Source organism: Falco rusticolus, chromosome 2 (genome assembly GCF_015220075.1).
Source record: "Falco rusticolus isolate bFalRus1 chromosome 2, bFalRus1.pri, whole genome shotgun sequence".
NCBI lineage: Eukaryota > Metazoa > Chordata > Aves > Falconiformes > Falconidae > Falco > Falco rusticolus.
The window spans coordinates 113,877,374-113,893,252 of record NC_051188.1 but is presented as its reverse complement, the minus strand read 5'-3'; the positions used below and the strand labels follow the sequence as shown (position 1 = coordinate 113,893,252).

The 15,879-nt window shown below is 48.6% G+C and overlaps 1 protein-coding gene across 1 annotated transcript; it reads left to right on the top strand.

Annotated features, from left to right (window-relative positions):
- The first annotated feature begins 1,137 nt into the window (after positions 1–1,137).
- On the top strand, positions 1,138–14,684 carry CD2 (CD2 molecule). The gene is made up of 5 exons (XM_037378437.1): positions 1,138–1,298; positions 4,175–4,474; positions 6,909–7,151; positions 10,607–10,726; positions 12,722–14,684. Exons 1-5 carry the CDS (start codon positions 1,238–1,240, stop codon positions 12,928–12,930), a joined length of 933 nt encoding a protein of 310 aa, XP_037234334.1. The 5' UTR covers positions 1,138–1,237; the 3' UTR covers positions 12,931–14,684.
- Positions 14,685–15,879: the final 1,195 nt, after the last annotated feature.

Genomic DNA, 15,879 nt, shown 5'->3' with positions numbered 1-15,879 from the left:
CACAGAAATATCATTTTGCTGCTGTTGCTTCCTCTCTCCTTTTGCATGTGCCTCCCTTGTGCGTTCTTTGTAAGGAAACAGTAACAGAAAGAAGGAAGAAAAGCTAGGTTTTCCCGCGACGTGCAGAGGCAGCAATACTGTGTGACCTTAATGCATTTTACCTCAGGTAACTTTTTCTCCTTTTGTGCAAAAAGGGGGTATTTACCAGCATTAGTACCAGTTACAAATGACAAAGCTGGAGAAGAGAAGGTGTCTTACAAGACCTTACTATAACTTCGAGGAAGAAGAATGACATGAATGAATGAGAAAGATGCATCTAATATATATAATAATATATTACCTAATTATATATATATATAATATATCTAATGGGGAAAATTTATCTAATATACCTTCTGTGCCACAGCTTTTCTTCTGTCTTCTTTCTTGGTCCAAACCCTGCGATACAAAGCTGGAATTGGGAATAAAGATTTTATTAGCCTCTCGTGGTTTTGGACCTAACTCTCATACCTCCTCCCAGCTTCTCTCTTCACCATCTTTCCCACGCCAGCCAGCTTCAGGTTTCTGGTTGCAGGCTAGACCCAGGGTCGTGTTTTCATCCCCTTCCACACTCCCTGTTTTGCAGCTTGCTTAGCTGGCTGTGCCTGTAGGACACCTTTGCGTGGCACTGGCCAGCCCCTCGTAGATCAGACGTGAATGCAAAGCTGATCCTGGCCGTTTCCAAGGGGAGCGTGTCTCCTTTCTACATGTTGTCTCAACAGCTGTTGGCTGCCTGCTCCCCACCGGGGGTCCTGGGCTTGCTGTCCTCCCGCTGCTGCTGAGGCTGGGGGGAAGCAGAAGGATTCCTGTCACCCCCCTGCTCTCAAACCGCCTCTTTCCCACAGGGATGGTGGCATGCGGATGATGGAGTCGAACCCTTTGGGTGAACATTAAAGAGGATGAGGGCTCTGGCTGGCCGTCCAGCTGGGTAGAGAGACCCTGGGGGAATTCCCACATTTGAGTGTGTGTTTTCCGTTGTCCCCATCCTGATAAAACACCCCACTGAGAGGTATTTTTTCCCGTGGTTTTTGTGCCTGTGTGAGAAACGAGAAGTGCTGGGGTGAGAGGTGGAGGAGGGGAGGAGGGTACGAGGGCTGTACCAATGCGTCCCATGACTGCGCGCTCACAGCAGAAAATCCTTCCACCTGCCAGGAGCTATCCTTAGACAAGGCGACACTGGATTTTTTTGATTCTGAAAATGAACTTTAGGAGGATTTTCCTAGCCAAGTGCTTGCTGCTTTTATTTCCCAGTGTAAAATGTGAGTTTTTCTTACTGTTTTTTGCTCTTTCAGGCTAGCGTAGCGTTGTTAAAATTGCATTTTAAACCATTTACAACTTGGTGGGATGTAACAGATAAGAAACTAGTTCCACTTTTCCAATGAGTGAAGATCCTTGGGTTATTGCTATTATTATTTGATTTAGTTTTCAGCCGGAGGGAGGGCAGGACCTGAGTTTCCTATTCCAGTTATAATAAGCTGTAAACAGTTTTGGTTTTAAGTTAATGAGCCCTAATTTGACACATGTATAATGAGAAATGTCAGCATGCAGTTTTCTCTCTGCCCTCGAGGTAGCTTGTACTACATTAGAGATCCAGTTCATGGTGCATTATTGCATGTAATTTCCTTTTCTTATCAAAGATGAGCAAATCTTTTGAAAGTGCAAATTATATTCCATAAATATTAACAGAAAGAGTGATATATCTCAGTGCCTTCAGTGGAGTTGAGGAAGTCTAAGATGTGAAAACAGCAAGCAAGTGCATACATCTTTTATATTTTGCATATTATTGCACTCATTATTTTTTAAAATATGAATCTGAAAACTTAATTAAGGTGTTAACTCATAGATTAGAGAAGGTTGTAAGAAATGGAGACAATGCAATCATGCGTAGATTTCCTCCTCCCCCCTCTCCCCCCATTTCATTCCACTGCAGATTGTATGTCTGTCTCTCTAATGTTTTGCTTTTCCTCCAGAACAAAATTAATAGATAAATAAGGATTTTATTTTTTTTTTCGTACATTATATATAAAACATCTTCCACCGCGGTAATGAAGATTGTTTCCTTGAATGGAAGATTCATTTCAAAGACTTTCTTACTTCTCTAAAGTTACGATGAGACCTTCTCCTTTTAACTGTTTCTTGTGACTGCAAGCGAGCTCTATGCTGCCAGTTTGGGTCTTTCTGCCCCTTGGAGCACACTTCAGTTGGCATGAGCAGAAATGCTGTTGCATTAGCTAGACAGATTTTTAATATCTTATGTGTGGGATACTCAGCTTTCCATTAGCAAGACTATAGAGAACAGATAAATATCCAGAGATGGGGTCTGTTCATAAAGAAGCTACTAAATTATCCTTGAAAACTGAGATTATTTTTTTCTTTACTACCAGAGAGAAAAAGTAAGTGATAGTATCTGTTATGCAAAGAAATCCTGTTGCTAGCTCTAAGTACCTGTGTGTGACTGAGCAGAAACAAGTATCAGAGTTCAAATATTTGGGTATAATCTGTAGCGTCATCTGTGTGGGGGAGGATAGCTGCTTCCAAGACTGGTTGATAGTTTGCTTTCCAAATTATTTCATTAGATATGTCAAATACCTTGTAAGAAATGTAATAGTGAAATAACAGCCTCTCCCTAGACCGGGGGTGAAGTGCCAGAAGCACTTCAGTATTAATTTTCTTGTTGCAGAGGCACACTATTTCAGTTCTTTGATTATCTGTAATATCGTTAGTGTCATAAAATAGTGACTGGGTTTGTTTTCCCCCTTGATAAAGTTTATCATTGTCCTAGATATCAGGAATGAAGGACTTTAATAAAAATATGCATGAATGTAGTTTTTCATTCTGTGGGGCGAAAGTGCTTAAAACATAGAAAATCAGAGCAGAATCAGCTCTATCTGGTGATGAGAAGAGAAATCCCCTCCTGCCAATTGGCTTTATCTTGTAAATTGAAGAGAACCATAAGAAAATGACAAATGCAATAAGCCACGGCTCTGCGTGCACATTCCGTTTTCAGTGAGCTTATCCCACCTGACGCTTGTGACCACTTTTCTACCTCCTCCTGCAAATTTTCCACCCGCCACAGGGGTGGAGACACCACCTTCCTTCAAGTGAACTCCTGCCAAACTTTGCACTCCAAAGCCCCGTTTCCCTGAAGATGGGACTCGTCAAGCGAGAACCCCTTGGGGAGAGGGCAGGCCACCCCGGCACAGCCCGGGGATCCGTCAGTCCCGCTGGCAGTGGCGTGATTGATGGCTATCAGCCCTGGCTTCCCTCGGTATCCCCTTCAGCAGCCACACGCTACGTGCTGCCCAGTCCTGGTAGCACCTTTGGGAGGAACCTCCTCTTGGCTGCTCTGGAGAGGGGACCTGTCACCAAAGGAGTCCTGCAAAGAGAAAGGATGGGTTTTTTTTGGCTTTTGCTTGTCTCCTAATGTCAGCAGCACCCGATCGGTTCCCAGGATGTGGTTAGCTCTGTGTTTCTGCCTTACTTGCCCCGTTGTGATCCTGTGCTAGACAAATCAAGTGGATATATTCCAGCGGGGCAGGGGGCCCAGGATGGGTGAGAAGGGGGCACTGCAGGCTGGCAGCACTGGGTCTGCCACCAGTTCAGTGCCTTACACTTACTCGCTGCTTGACATGGGCTACTATTATTATTATTCCTGCCATCACTGTTATTGCTGGACTGATCCTGCTGTCCAGGGCCACAACCAGTTTGTGTTCTTGCTGTCCGCAGTAACGTTTGCAGTGATGGGCACGCCGGGTACCAGCCTGTGCCATGCTCAAAACACACCAAAGTGACCTTATTTTCAGGAAGGGTTAAGTTCACAAGCAGCCATGAGTCTTAGCATCCAAAATCACCCCAAATAAGTCAGGCACAGTATAAAGCCAGGTTTTGAAAGACAGACTCTTAGATTCCTTGCCTCTCAGAATTAAATTGGGTGCTGACATTTATCTAATGAATGATCAAGAGGTGCTTTGGAGCAGGGGAAGAAGACGGCGTCAGTAATGCAGGGAGGCTTAGGCAACTTTGGGGCAGGAAGGGTAGCAAGTGACAACCTTTTTGGTCACCGTTGTGGCTGCCGAGCACGGCAGCCGGGGCTGCTGGACACACGTTGATGGGCTGGTTGTGCTTCCCTTTACAGGCTCTGTCACCAGTTGGATTTACGCGGCAGTGAATGAGTCGGCTCTTCTCAGCATCACCGCTGCTGCTGGGAGCGTATATGATGCAACGTGGCTGAAAGACAGCAGAAGGTTGCTCCAGATAAAAGATAAGAAAGTGAAGTACTATGTGAACAGGGACCAGTGCAGGTGTAAGGTGCTCCTAAATGGGACTTTACAAATAGAGCAGGTGGTGAAAGAGGACAGTGGAAAGTACAGGGTGACTGTTTATCAGCAGGATGGGAAGTTCAAGGCAGAAGAAGATACAATATTCGTCGTTCAGGGTGAGTTTTTGCTCTTCCCATACCATTCTCAGCACAGCTGATTAAGACTTGGTATTCCTGCTCTCTCCTACAGCCCTTCCCACTCGTTGCCCCTCTTTCTGTTTTGGGGGGGCTTCTGTGAGACATATCTCTTTCCTCATGCCGCTGACAGCAGTCTCTCCATGTTCCCCATTCTCTTGCTCCTATTAATGCCCTGTGGTCCCATGCTTCTTTCCAGCTCCACTCTTTGTCAGCTGCCAGGTTTCTACGTGTGCCCAAGCCAGCAGCCCCTGAGCGTGGCTGTGTTGGCAGCAGGGTGAGCCGGTGCTGGGACCCCTCAGACCCTGAGCTGGGGTAGCACCATGCGAGCAGGGTTGTGCTCCCAGCAGCACCCTGCTTCCAGAAACTTCTTATGGGATTGCAGTGACCTGTATGAGGTACACCAGTAGCTGATGCACTGGGCACTTCTGGCACTTCTGGTGCTATTTTACAGGCACTGAGTTACGATTTTTGGTCTCTAGCTACTGTTCCAGCAAGGTGAGCACCTTGGGTTGCATCTGCCAGCCTCCTGAGGAGATCTCAGGAGCCCTGGTGGCACTAAATGCCTGTATTTAGGCAATGCAATCCCACTCCATTTTTGCTTTTAACGTAAAAAATAGCCAGAAGTCACCTCCCCCGAGATACACCACAACAGAAGTTGAATTTGCAGGGGAAGAAGACTCCCGCACCCTATCCTTGCATAGCATAACACAAGAAATACGACGATTGTGCTGTTCAAAGCACACTTGGGCACACGCCTGGGGATATCAGCTGTGTGGCTTCAAAGCTGTGTCTTGTCCTGAGAGACCAGAGCCATGGCAGCCCAAAGCTTTTGGGATGAGTAGGGAAGATGGGGATGGCTATTTTGCTCTTTTGTAGCTGCTGCCACCTCTCCAGATCTCTAAGCTGTAGGGCAGCGTGAGGTTTTTTTTTCCCAGCAAGAGGGTGATTTTGCTTTGTCCTTCCTCAGCCAGCATGCACACCTCTGCCAGCCTCATGAGTTTGTGGGCACCAGCTGGCACTACAGAAATGATGCCTTGATGAGGCACTGATGACAGCTGGACTGGGTTTAGCAGGGTTTCTAGATGGTGGGAGGCCCCGTGGCTAAGGGGCTGCTGAGCAGTGAGTGTCTCACTACTTTGGGAATTATTATTGTAAACTCTCCAGATTCAGGAAGCCATCAGGACCTGATGCTGTTTACTCATGCTTTCAGCCACTGAGCTGTCACTGGGAAGTCCTGGGTTCAATTGTCAGGTTACGGTTCCAACCTAGCTACATGTGCATCATTTCACCTACTGCGCAGCAGAAAGGTTGCCCTACCTCCGACACGCAGGTCTGGAAACAAAGCCCTTTAGTAACGGTCAGGTGCTAGAGCCATTTGTCAGCCAGATTGTACTTTGCTACTAGGGTTGGACGAACAGTTTGCTCCAAAAAAAAGGAATAGCTTAGATGATACCATCACACAACTCCATCACCGGGACCTGGACTGTAGTCTGGGAACACTGAGTTGTTCTCCTGATATATAGGTTACAGCTCGTAGGAGAGGAGTGGCTGCAGGTGTTGCAGTGTGAACCCAGACTGCTACAAGCAGCCCTCGTTGTCTTTAAAATTTATGATGTCTACGACTTACAGTGCCTGTAACTAGAGGTGGCCCTGGCATGTTTTTGTTTACCTGGTCTAAAGGTAGAAATTAATTTTTTTCCATCTGATGTCCCTGCCAGTTGCCCCTAGCTGCGGAAAGCCCCGCAGGCTCTTCTGGCTCTTGCAGTGCCACCAGCGATAGAGAATCTGGAATCAAACTGTAACTAGCTGTTTGCAGGATGTAAGAAGAGACAGACATCAATTCTCTCTGTCACAACCTCTTTGAGAGCTGAGAGGTGTCCATTTTGTGTTTTCAGTTGTGTTTTGATGGGGTTTCATGCTGCGGCTGTTGCGCTAGCTGAGTGCCGTTGGTAGCATAAAAAGCATCGTCAGCAGCTGTTTGTCCTGCCTTAGAGAAAATCTCTTCTGATGGGCAAAGGCAGACCAGAGCTGACTTTATTTGCACCAAAACATCGAAGTTGAAGGCAGCTGTGGCTCCGAGACCCTCCCATCCACCGCCCCCCCTGAAAACACACCTTCCCCCTCCCCTGGCTGACTGTGGGCTGTGAGCTGAGCCTGCAAGTAGTCCACCCATGGTGGTGGAACTCTGTCTTGCTAGGCCAAATATGTAGGCTAACACACTGCTTTTTCTTTATTATTGCCGTGTTCCTTCTGTAGCAGAAGTCTAATTGGCTCTTTGTTCTTCTCTGGTCTCGTTAGCTGATGTTACTCCTTTACAGCTTATTGGGGGCTAAGCTCTTGTTCTGCTTATTAATGGAGGTTTTCAAAAGGAGAAACCATCTCAGACGTGCCTGTCTCTTCTCTTCTTTTCCAGACCCTGTTCCTCAGCCAATCCTCAGTGCTGAATGCATGAATAAAACTGCATCTGTCAAGTGTGAAGTGAAGCCGAAGACTAAAGATGAAACATTTATAATAGAACTGGCTCACGATAAAGGCAAAAAAGTCCAAAATAATGTCACACGGTTGGAATTGCACACACGGTATTCTGGGAAGTTCAGATGTGTTGTTAAGAACCAAGTCAGCGAAAAAATTGCTGAAAAAGTACTTAAGTGCTCAGGTAAAAAATTCTGTTTTTATTGGAATCTGCTAGGGCAGACCCACAAAGCCTGACGCAGTTGCATGTATCTGTAGGACTGGTCCAGGTGCCAGGAGCATTGATGGTTCCCAGTACCCGGTATGGCAGGTCCAGCACCACCACAGTTCTTGGGAGCCGATGTTGGTGTGGTAGCCAGGATATGAGCCGTGCTTTCTGCTTGGCATTCCCCAGCCTTGTCGCATCTCCACCCTCCCCACCCTGCTGCTGCCTGCCCCACTGCTACCCATATGGCAGCTGTGCTCTAGCAGCAGGGAAGCCAAGCCAGGGGCAGTGGGATGCAAGGTGGGCCACGCTCTTCCTCTTCTCCTGTGGCCAGCGGTGTTTTCCCCATGCTCATTGAGGCCTGGGGGTCACTGGAAGAGGGGAGAGGCTTTTCCAGAGTCAAAAACCTTGTGGGTGGCAGAGAGGCCCCCCCAGGCGCACTGCAATGCTGCTTCCACTGGAGGTGAAGTCTCCTGGGGGAAGCTGCAGCCTGCCAGTGAGATCAGGCAAGAGTGAGAGATTCTTGCGCATCCTGTAATTTTCTCCCTCCCTTCCATCGCTGCTGACTCTTCCTCCAAAAGTTGCCAGAGGTATCCTGACAGACTTCTTGGTGTCAGCATCCTGATGGACTCAGGTGGTGCCAACCATCATTAGTGGTAGACCAATGAAGTAAAGAAGAAACTGGGGAGGTGGTTCTAGAAGTGTTTCAATCACACACAGCAGCCTGCAAAAGGCAGAAGGCACTTTCCCCTCCATTTCTATGCTCCTTCATTCCTTTAAAACTAATGGTACTTCCCAAGGGCTGACTCCAGTCAACCAGTCCAAAGCCAAAGAGCTGATCTCAATAAGATAGTATAAAACTACCCAGGCTACCACAACATAAGTTAACAGCTTATTTTTGGAAAATATGGCTTGGGATCTTCTCCTGTGTATGTGAAACCGCGGCATTGAGTTCAGGGGTTTTGCTCTTGACCGAAATCAGCTGCACGTTATTTTTCTCCTTTCCATGATCATACCTATGAAGGTGGTAGCTGCTCGCTGCCTCTGGATGTGGATGGGTGCTCTCAGAAGGGGAGAAATAAGCTGTTTGGACTAGAAATCACGAGGGAGGTTATGGAAAATTTAGCTGAGCTTTGGGGTGCGTGGCTCAGATGAGCATGGCTCAAATGTACCCTGGATTTTCTTACTCACTTGAAGCGTCATCTTCCTAAACGCCAAACATAGCAAAAGAAATGAAGGAATTGAATTTTAAATGGACAGAGCCATGCTGAAAATTATTAGATAGGCAAAAGAAGTCATCTCTCCCCCTTGTAAAAATTGTGAAAGTTATGGCAAAACCAAGGGACAGACCATACTGGTATGGCACTGGATGTGGTGTTCAGTTCAAAGTTCAGATTTCCAGTGCAGTATGGGGGAAATGTCCTTGAATTCACTGGGCTTGGCTTCATCCCCGCTAACCCCAAGCACTTCATTCAAAGCGCTGCACTCTCTTGCTCTAGATTCCCACTACAGCTGGTGGAGAAGTGGTTGTTGTTGGTGGGGATCACAATAGCGGGCTCAGCATTTCCAGTCTCCAGCTGTTACTTCCATAGTGAATTTAGGGAAAGTGCAAGTCTGAAGGCCAGCCCGCAGTGTGAGAAGGGAGGGAGCAAGCCTTAAGGTGCAGAGACCTTACTGAAGTGACCCAAGGTCTGCTGAGGCTGGCTGAAGGGCAAAGAGCTGAGGGACGGGGTGGCCTCTGCTCTCCTGTGCATCCCTGGCCTCCTGAAGCACACCCCCGATGCCTAAAATAGCCCCCCCAGAAAGGGTTTTTCTGCTGCATGAGCTGCCTGACCTGATGGGCTGCCCAGTTCTGTTGGTGCTGGCGCTGGGAAGGGGCTGGGGTGTGGGGGAGCGGGATGTGGCGTGGGCATGGAAGCCAGGTGTGAAAACATGCTGCTGGATTAGGTCTCTTTATGGCAGAGCAAACTAGCCCAAACACATTGTCTTAATGAGGAAATGATGGCTGACGCTGGCCACCCCAGGGCACAAGCTGGGCAAGCGTGGGCCTGCCTCCATCGATGGTATAGGCAGCCACTAGCCATCAGCGAGATACTTGGATTTCACTTCTCACCCTTGAGAAATGCTCTCCTTTCACAGGGTCATTTGAGTGGGAAAGTCTGGTTTGTTTTTTTTTTCAAATCATTACATAGTAAAAGTTTTGCTACACGGATCTTTAAGGTACAAATAGAGCACTTCTCAGGCACCAAAAAAACCACTAAACCCCTGTAGCCCTACCTGTCCTATGCAAACTAAAACCACCTCAAACCTTTCTGTGTGGTGGCAGGGCTCTGCCAGCTCCACAGTAGATGAAAAGTCCCTCAGCTTGCAGCCAAACCTTCTTCCAGCTCTGCTGGCCTCCATGAGTTCTCCATTTGGTCCTGCGTTGGAAGCCTATCACCTTGGATTCTGACCTTTAGCAGACAAGACGTGCTTCAAATGGCCTTCAGCTCCGCTAACTTTTTATATAAGCAGAACTATACGTGAATCTGCCTGGGCTCACCTTACAGTCAGCTGGGAGGAACAGGGATGAAAAGGGCAAAATACACCTTGGTGTAACACTGGTGAGAAGACCCACATCAATGAGGGCACTCATCTTTTTTTCCACCGGGGCAGCCCAGGCTGATGGTGGCCTTTATACTGTAGACTTCTTGGCTTTGTGTCATCATTCTTAGCCCCCCACACGCATGGCCAGTGGATGCTGAGGACACTCTTTGGAGCTTTGTCCCCCCCCAGGAAGGTAGACTTTTGCTGGGTTCAGCCCCATGGCGCCTGTGCTCGAGCACGAGTGCTGAATGCCAGGACAGCCCCAGCAGGAGGTGGTGAAGGAAGACCAGCATCCAGCAAACCTTATCTGGTGAAAATAAGCAACATTTGTATAAATTTTTTCGTCACTGGGCAAACTGAACTCTCATTTTGAGACTGTGGGATATTTGGTTATGGTTTTTTTCTTTTCACTATTTTTTAATTTGCCTACAGCCAAAAATTGAAGAGGAAGTACCAAAATACTATGAAGCAAGCTAGTGTCAGTGTTTCCAGCTCAGTAGGAATTACTTAAAAAGTTTATTCTGGTTAGATGCTGAGCACTGCCTGGATGCTCGTCCTTAAAAGGGTCCATTGCTATCAGGAACAGGGCATTTGTGGTAATTTAAGTAAGATGAGCTAGCACACATGAATGCTCTGGTTTCAATTTTCTGCAGAACGTGAATCCATCAGGGAGCAATCAAAATTCTCCACGATAAGAACCAGCAACTTTCTGCTGTGTTCAGAGAAAAGGCAAAGGGTGGGCTCTCACTGGGGCTGCCTTTACAGTCAGTGGAAGAAAATAAAGAATTCTAGACAGATGTTGTGCAAGTTGTTTCTTTTCTAACACCCTCTTTCATTCCTTTAACTAGGCCAGCTGGACCTTTATCTCATCTTAGGCATAGCAGGAGGTACAGTCATCTTTGTCACCTTCCTGACTTTGCTTATTTATTGTATCAGGAAGAAGAAAGCAGAACGGCTTGAAGATGATGGTAAGTGCTTAAGGGGCTTTATGTTGCTAACGAGCCACCTAAAATTCTGAAGCTTCCCACTGACAGCAGCCCTGTGGGCAGGAGCATGTTCTCTGCCTTGGCATGAGCAATGACCTGGTTTTGGCGTATGGTGAACCTCGGCAGATTGGTTGGCATTGCCAGCCTCAGTTTCTGGTACATGCTTTGAACAAAAGACTTAATGTCCTCAAGCCCTTTTGTTTATCTGTAGGGGAAGAATTGCCCCTCTAAAGCTGGGCCAAAGCCACCAGTCACGAGCACCCGTGGGGCTAAAATACACAATTAGATATCCCGTCAGCAGACTTTTTCATTAAATTCATACGGTGTAAAATTAAGATCCTTGAAATCATTAGTCAGCAGACTTTTTCATTAAATTTATATGGTGTAAAATTAGGATCCTTGAAATCATTAGTCACATTTGGAAGTTTTGTAGGTAGTGAGTGAGAAGGGGCAAGAAGGGCTCAGCTTTTCTGGGAGTCTCCTCAGGCATCTCACAGAACTTGTCCTCTCTACAAAACAGTGTCCTTGGAGGCCTGTCAACACTGAAGGTCCAACGTGGGGCACAAACAGAGTCGAGGTTTTCCGAGTGGGTAGAGATTTCGTCTGTTGTCAGAAATTCATGCCTCTTTAAGACCACAGGAATTACTCTGCCTGGGCATTGCTGCTGGTTTGGGTAGACGGAGGATGCTAAGCTGCCACGAAAGAAGCGTTATCTGGCCCACTGGAAGGGAGGGCTGAAGCAGGAGGGAGGTGGACCTGCAGGGCTTGTTGAAGGCTTGAGTCCTGCCCCCACACAATGCATCAGGCTTCCTGTGTGGCTCCAAAGGACAGCTGCTCTCTGTGTGAGCCAGTTCTTGAGATACCAAACGGGTGTAAAAGCTCCGTTTTTACACCACAGAGGTCTCTGTCAAGATAAAAAGAGCAATGCCTGAATGAAACCTCAGCCAATACCTCAAAGGTGCCAGCTGTCAGGCTGACAACAAGGGTGAGCATCACTGCTCCCATGGCTGGGGGGAGTGCAGCCCCGCTGCCCCTGAGCGTGGGTAACTTGCCATGGCCCTCTGGCTTCCCCTGAAGCTACAACCATGAAGAATAAGCAAGCTCTTTCCCCATTTGCTGCGAGAGCTCGCCACGGTGCAGCCATGGGTTGTCATCTCAAGAGGCTTGCCACAGCTCGTGAGCGTGACGCTGGTGTGAGCGTAGCCATCGGAGTGTTGTTTGACGTGATGGGCGTTCTTGTTTGAGTGGGATATGTTACTCCCTCCGCTGTGCAGTGGTAGCATATCCTTAGTTCTTGGGTCTGGATTCAGCAAGAATTGAGAAAAAGAGAAGTCTGGGAAAATGAGAACTAACATAAGAGGGGTGACCAGCTCTCTAAAGTGTGTGCTTAAGGTCATTTCAGTGTCTTGAGAGGTAAATCCCTCAATGCCTAAGCTAAGCGGACTGACATTTCAGAAATGATGAGTGAGTGATCAAAAGTCAGCTGGCATGAATTTACTGCTTCTGTGTGTGGAGAAAGTAATGCCGACAAAAGGGACTTCTGGCTTCCAGGTGCCTGGACATCCCAGCACAGATAGTGGCAGGGCAGAGTGCTTTGGTGTTGCCTCCTGGGGTTACATCTCCCTTTCCCTTCAGTGGCCTGTTTCCAAAAGAGGACAGAGCAGCTCAGGCTGGGGGTGTCCACCAGTGGGACATCCCTGGCAAAGTCAGTCCCTGACCGCCCCCCTTCCGCCCCGAGAGGGCAGAGGTGCCCCAGATGCCCCCAGCTACCTTGACCTCAGCCAGGCAGCCAAAAAGCTTTTGGGTTTGCCCGGGATACGTAAGCAGAGGTGATTTTGGTTGTTCCCTGGAGTAGGAGGAACACCTAAGAGTGACCTTCCAAGTGAGACCAGTATTTGGCTTTTTCTTGCTCGGGCCAAGCACTGTTTGCTTTCTGCTTAGTATGTGCCTGACTGCAGGATCCTTCTGTCGTTGCAGATGAGGAGCGAATGATGCAGGCTCGCCAGGTGGACAGTGAGATGGTGGTGCGGGAGCTCCCCCAGCCACCGTGCAATCCCACCCCGAAGCAGCTGCATGTGCAGCAGCGGCCGCTGCCGCAGCCCTATGTGCAGCAGCAAGCACTGCCCCCACGGCCCAGGCCCCGCACTCAGCAGAGGACTCCAAACCACCCCAGAGAAAGACCATGAACATCTGCCCTGGGAGGGACAGTGGTCTCCCTGCTCCACCATTCACTGGGAAAAGAAAGTTTCCAATAGTCAGGAACCCCTCCTGCCCAGCCTTGCGTAACGCTCAGCTATGAAACGGCAGCTTTCGTTGCAGAAAATTAGAGAGAGCATCAAATGGAGATGAAGAGACCCAGTGGAGGAGATTCAAGGTGATGGGCATTCATCCCTGTGGCCATTTTTCTTCAAGTGTCTCCATGTTAGGGTATGGAGCATTGAGCCTTGAAACCTGTGTCTTTCCGTGGTTCACTTGTTTTTACTGCACCTTGTTGTGTCCTCATGCTTTTTGGATGGATTATATCAAGAAGAAGCTAAAGCTCTTGCAAGCCTAAGGATCTTACAAGGTTTTGTCATGTATCTTTCCTTTCTTCTGCCACGCATTAGGACAGCCCCTCTGGCTTCAGCATCAGATGCATGACCTCCAGGATCAAAAAACAGTTGCATATAATCAAATGTTTGTCTGAAGTTGAAAGCATTGGTATCATCTAACGCAGAGAAGGAAATAATGAAAGGAGATGTGGCAGCCTTGAAGCATCTGTGTGGGAAAACACAAGTGGGAAAAGAGTAAACTTTTCACTTTCTCTACCATGTTTAAAGCTAGGAACCAGGGGCTTAAACTGCAGCAAGGGAGAGCAAGGTCAGGATCTATTTATTAGGTTTTTTTGCAAACAAATTACTGAAATAGATTTCTGGGAGAGTATTTCCAGCACTGGGGATTTCAAAGGGCAGATGAGGCAACGATCTGTGAGTCAGCCTGACCTGCTGAGGGCCAGGGGAATGTGCTACGCAGCCTCTCCAAGGACTGTTTCAGTTCGGTTTTCTGTGACTCCTTGCTGGCAAATAAAATGGAATTTTATTTTCAGCATAGATCTGTTCAGCTGTTAGGACAATTTTTTTATTGTAGAAGAGGTCCGGTATCCACTGGCTCACAAAACAAGTGCTACAGAGTGTCGAGCAGTCTGATTACTCATGACATTGTCTGAATTGTCATGGCTTTCCATCATCGGCCCTCCTGCTGATGGTGAGGGACCGTGTCCCTTGATTTTGCTGGTAAGTGCCTCGTGTATAACCAGGTGACGATGACAGCTGCTGAGAGATCTCCCTTCCGGAGGGAGAGGCTGGACTGCAATACCTGCATCACCCTCCATGTGCTGGACAAACGCTGCTCACTCCTCTGGTCCTTGGAGATGTTCCTAACTGCCTCTATGGGACGGCTGAGGAGCCGAGAGAGGACAGGCCTTTTTAGAGCAATGTCTGAATGGGTACACTTGCACATCTGGTGTAAGAAGCAGCACAGCTGGAGGAGGAGAGAGCTGCGACAGCCACAGAGCACGAGACTTCCAGCTAGCGTGTCGCTAGGCAGAAGAATGTGTAGTACCTCTTTCAGGCTTGGCTATCCCAGACATGCCAGGGGAGATAGAACAGCCATCCTTCGTTCCTCCTCAGAAATGTGACTCTTTGTATCTTCTGGTGCAAGGGCAGGGAAGTAACTGTCGGGGAGGAGGAGGTGTCTGCCTCCTCCGGAGCTCAGTCACTTTGCTTGAATTTGGAGGCAAAGCCCTGGGAGTGTCACTTGCTCTTGCCGCAGCTTTCTGCAGCTTGTTTTAGGGCTTTCGCTATTTAAAGTTGCATTTGGTAAACATTTCATGGTTTATTTTGTAACGTCTGCTATATCCCTGTAGTGAATGAATAAAGATGAGTGGGTGGAGAGGATCTTAGTTCACACCATGTGCTGGTACTTCAGGATCTGGATCTCACTTTGGTACAAAGGAGGCAAGAAAAACATTTTGGTCCCTGAGCCATGGAAATATGGACGCAGGAGGTTTCACACCAATCCCCGGGAGGTACCGGCTGCCACCTGAGTGCCGGCAGCTGGTGGGCTCAGGTCGGCGTGGGTGTGCACAGCCGCTGTGCCTGCCTGCCTGCTGTGGCAGGATGCTCTGCCTGTCCTGCGTGGCCAGAGCTTTATCCATGCCCTCTCTAGAGCAAGCAGATGAGTTGAGACTTTTCTGTGGTTACGGGAGCACCAGTCCTTCCTGGGGGAGCGGGAGAGTTACTGGGATCTGAGGCGGAGAGCGGGCTCCTCCTGGGACCCCCCTGCCACTGTGCCCTGGGCTCAACAGAGCTGTAGAGATGCTTTGGAGATGCTTCTTCCCCATGGCTGAGGCTTGGTGAGCTGCTGTCGTGTCTCTGAGAGACCCACCTGGGCTTCCCACCAGCTGCTGCCCCGGGCCCTCCTCTGCCTGGTGCTGGTGGGGTGGCACTTGCCACAGCTCCTTGCAGGGGAGCGTGAGTGCGTGCGTGCGTGATGTGGTGCCAGGGTAACTCTGGCCCAGCACAGAGGTGTGCTTGCTCTTCTGGCAAGGAACTGCAGCACTAAGCTAAGGCGTGCCCAGGACAGGAACAGGAGGCAAGAAGCTATTCTCCTGTTGGTCACAAACTGGGTCCAAGCCTGCCCTCCAGACTGGGCTCGAGACCACCCTGTGTACCATGGAAACCTCTGTTGTCCCAGCTTAAGGCATGTGAGGGCTGAGCGCATCCAAAAGCTGCCCTGGGATCCCTTTCCTGGGGAGCAGGACACCTGGGGTGCCAGCGGGCACCCTGACTACCAGGCAGGCCAGAGGCCACAACAGTGGGCACGAGTCAAGTGTGGAGGCGCCTGTTTGAGTACTGCCCTCCAGCTGGCTGCTGTAACTGTGGGCTGAGAGAAGCACTCCCAGCCTCAGCAAACTCACCGAGGTCTTCTCCGGGTTACTAAGACTCTTTTCACCCAAATGTTTCTCTCTTACATGCTAAGAGGCTCAAAACTAAGTAAAAAGAACTGAATTTAGCCTGCTGGGGGAAGTTGCACCACAACATAGACCTCTGTCAGGCAGACAAAAAAATATTACAAGCAGAGAGTACCCTGTGCAA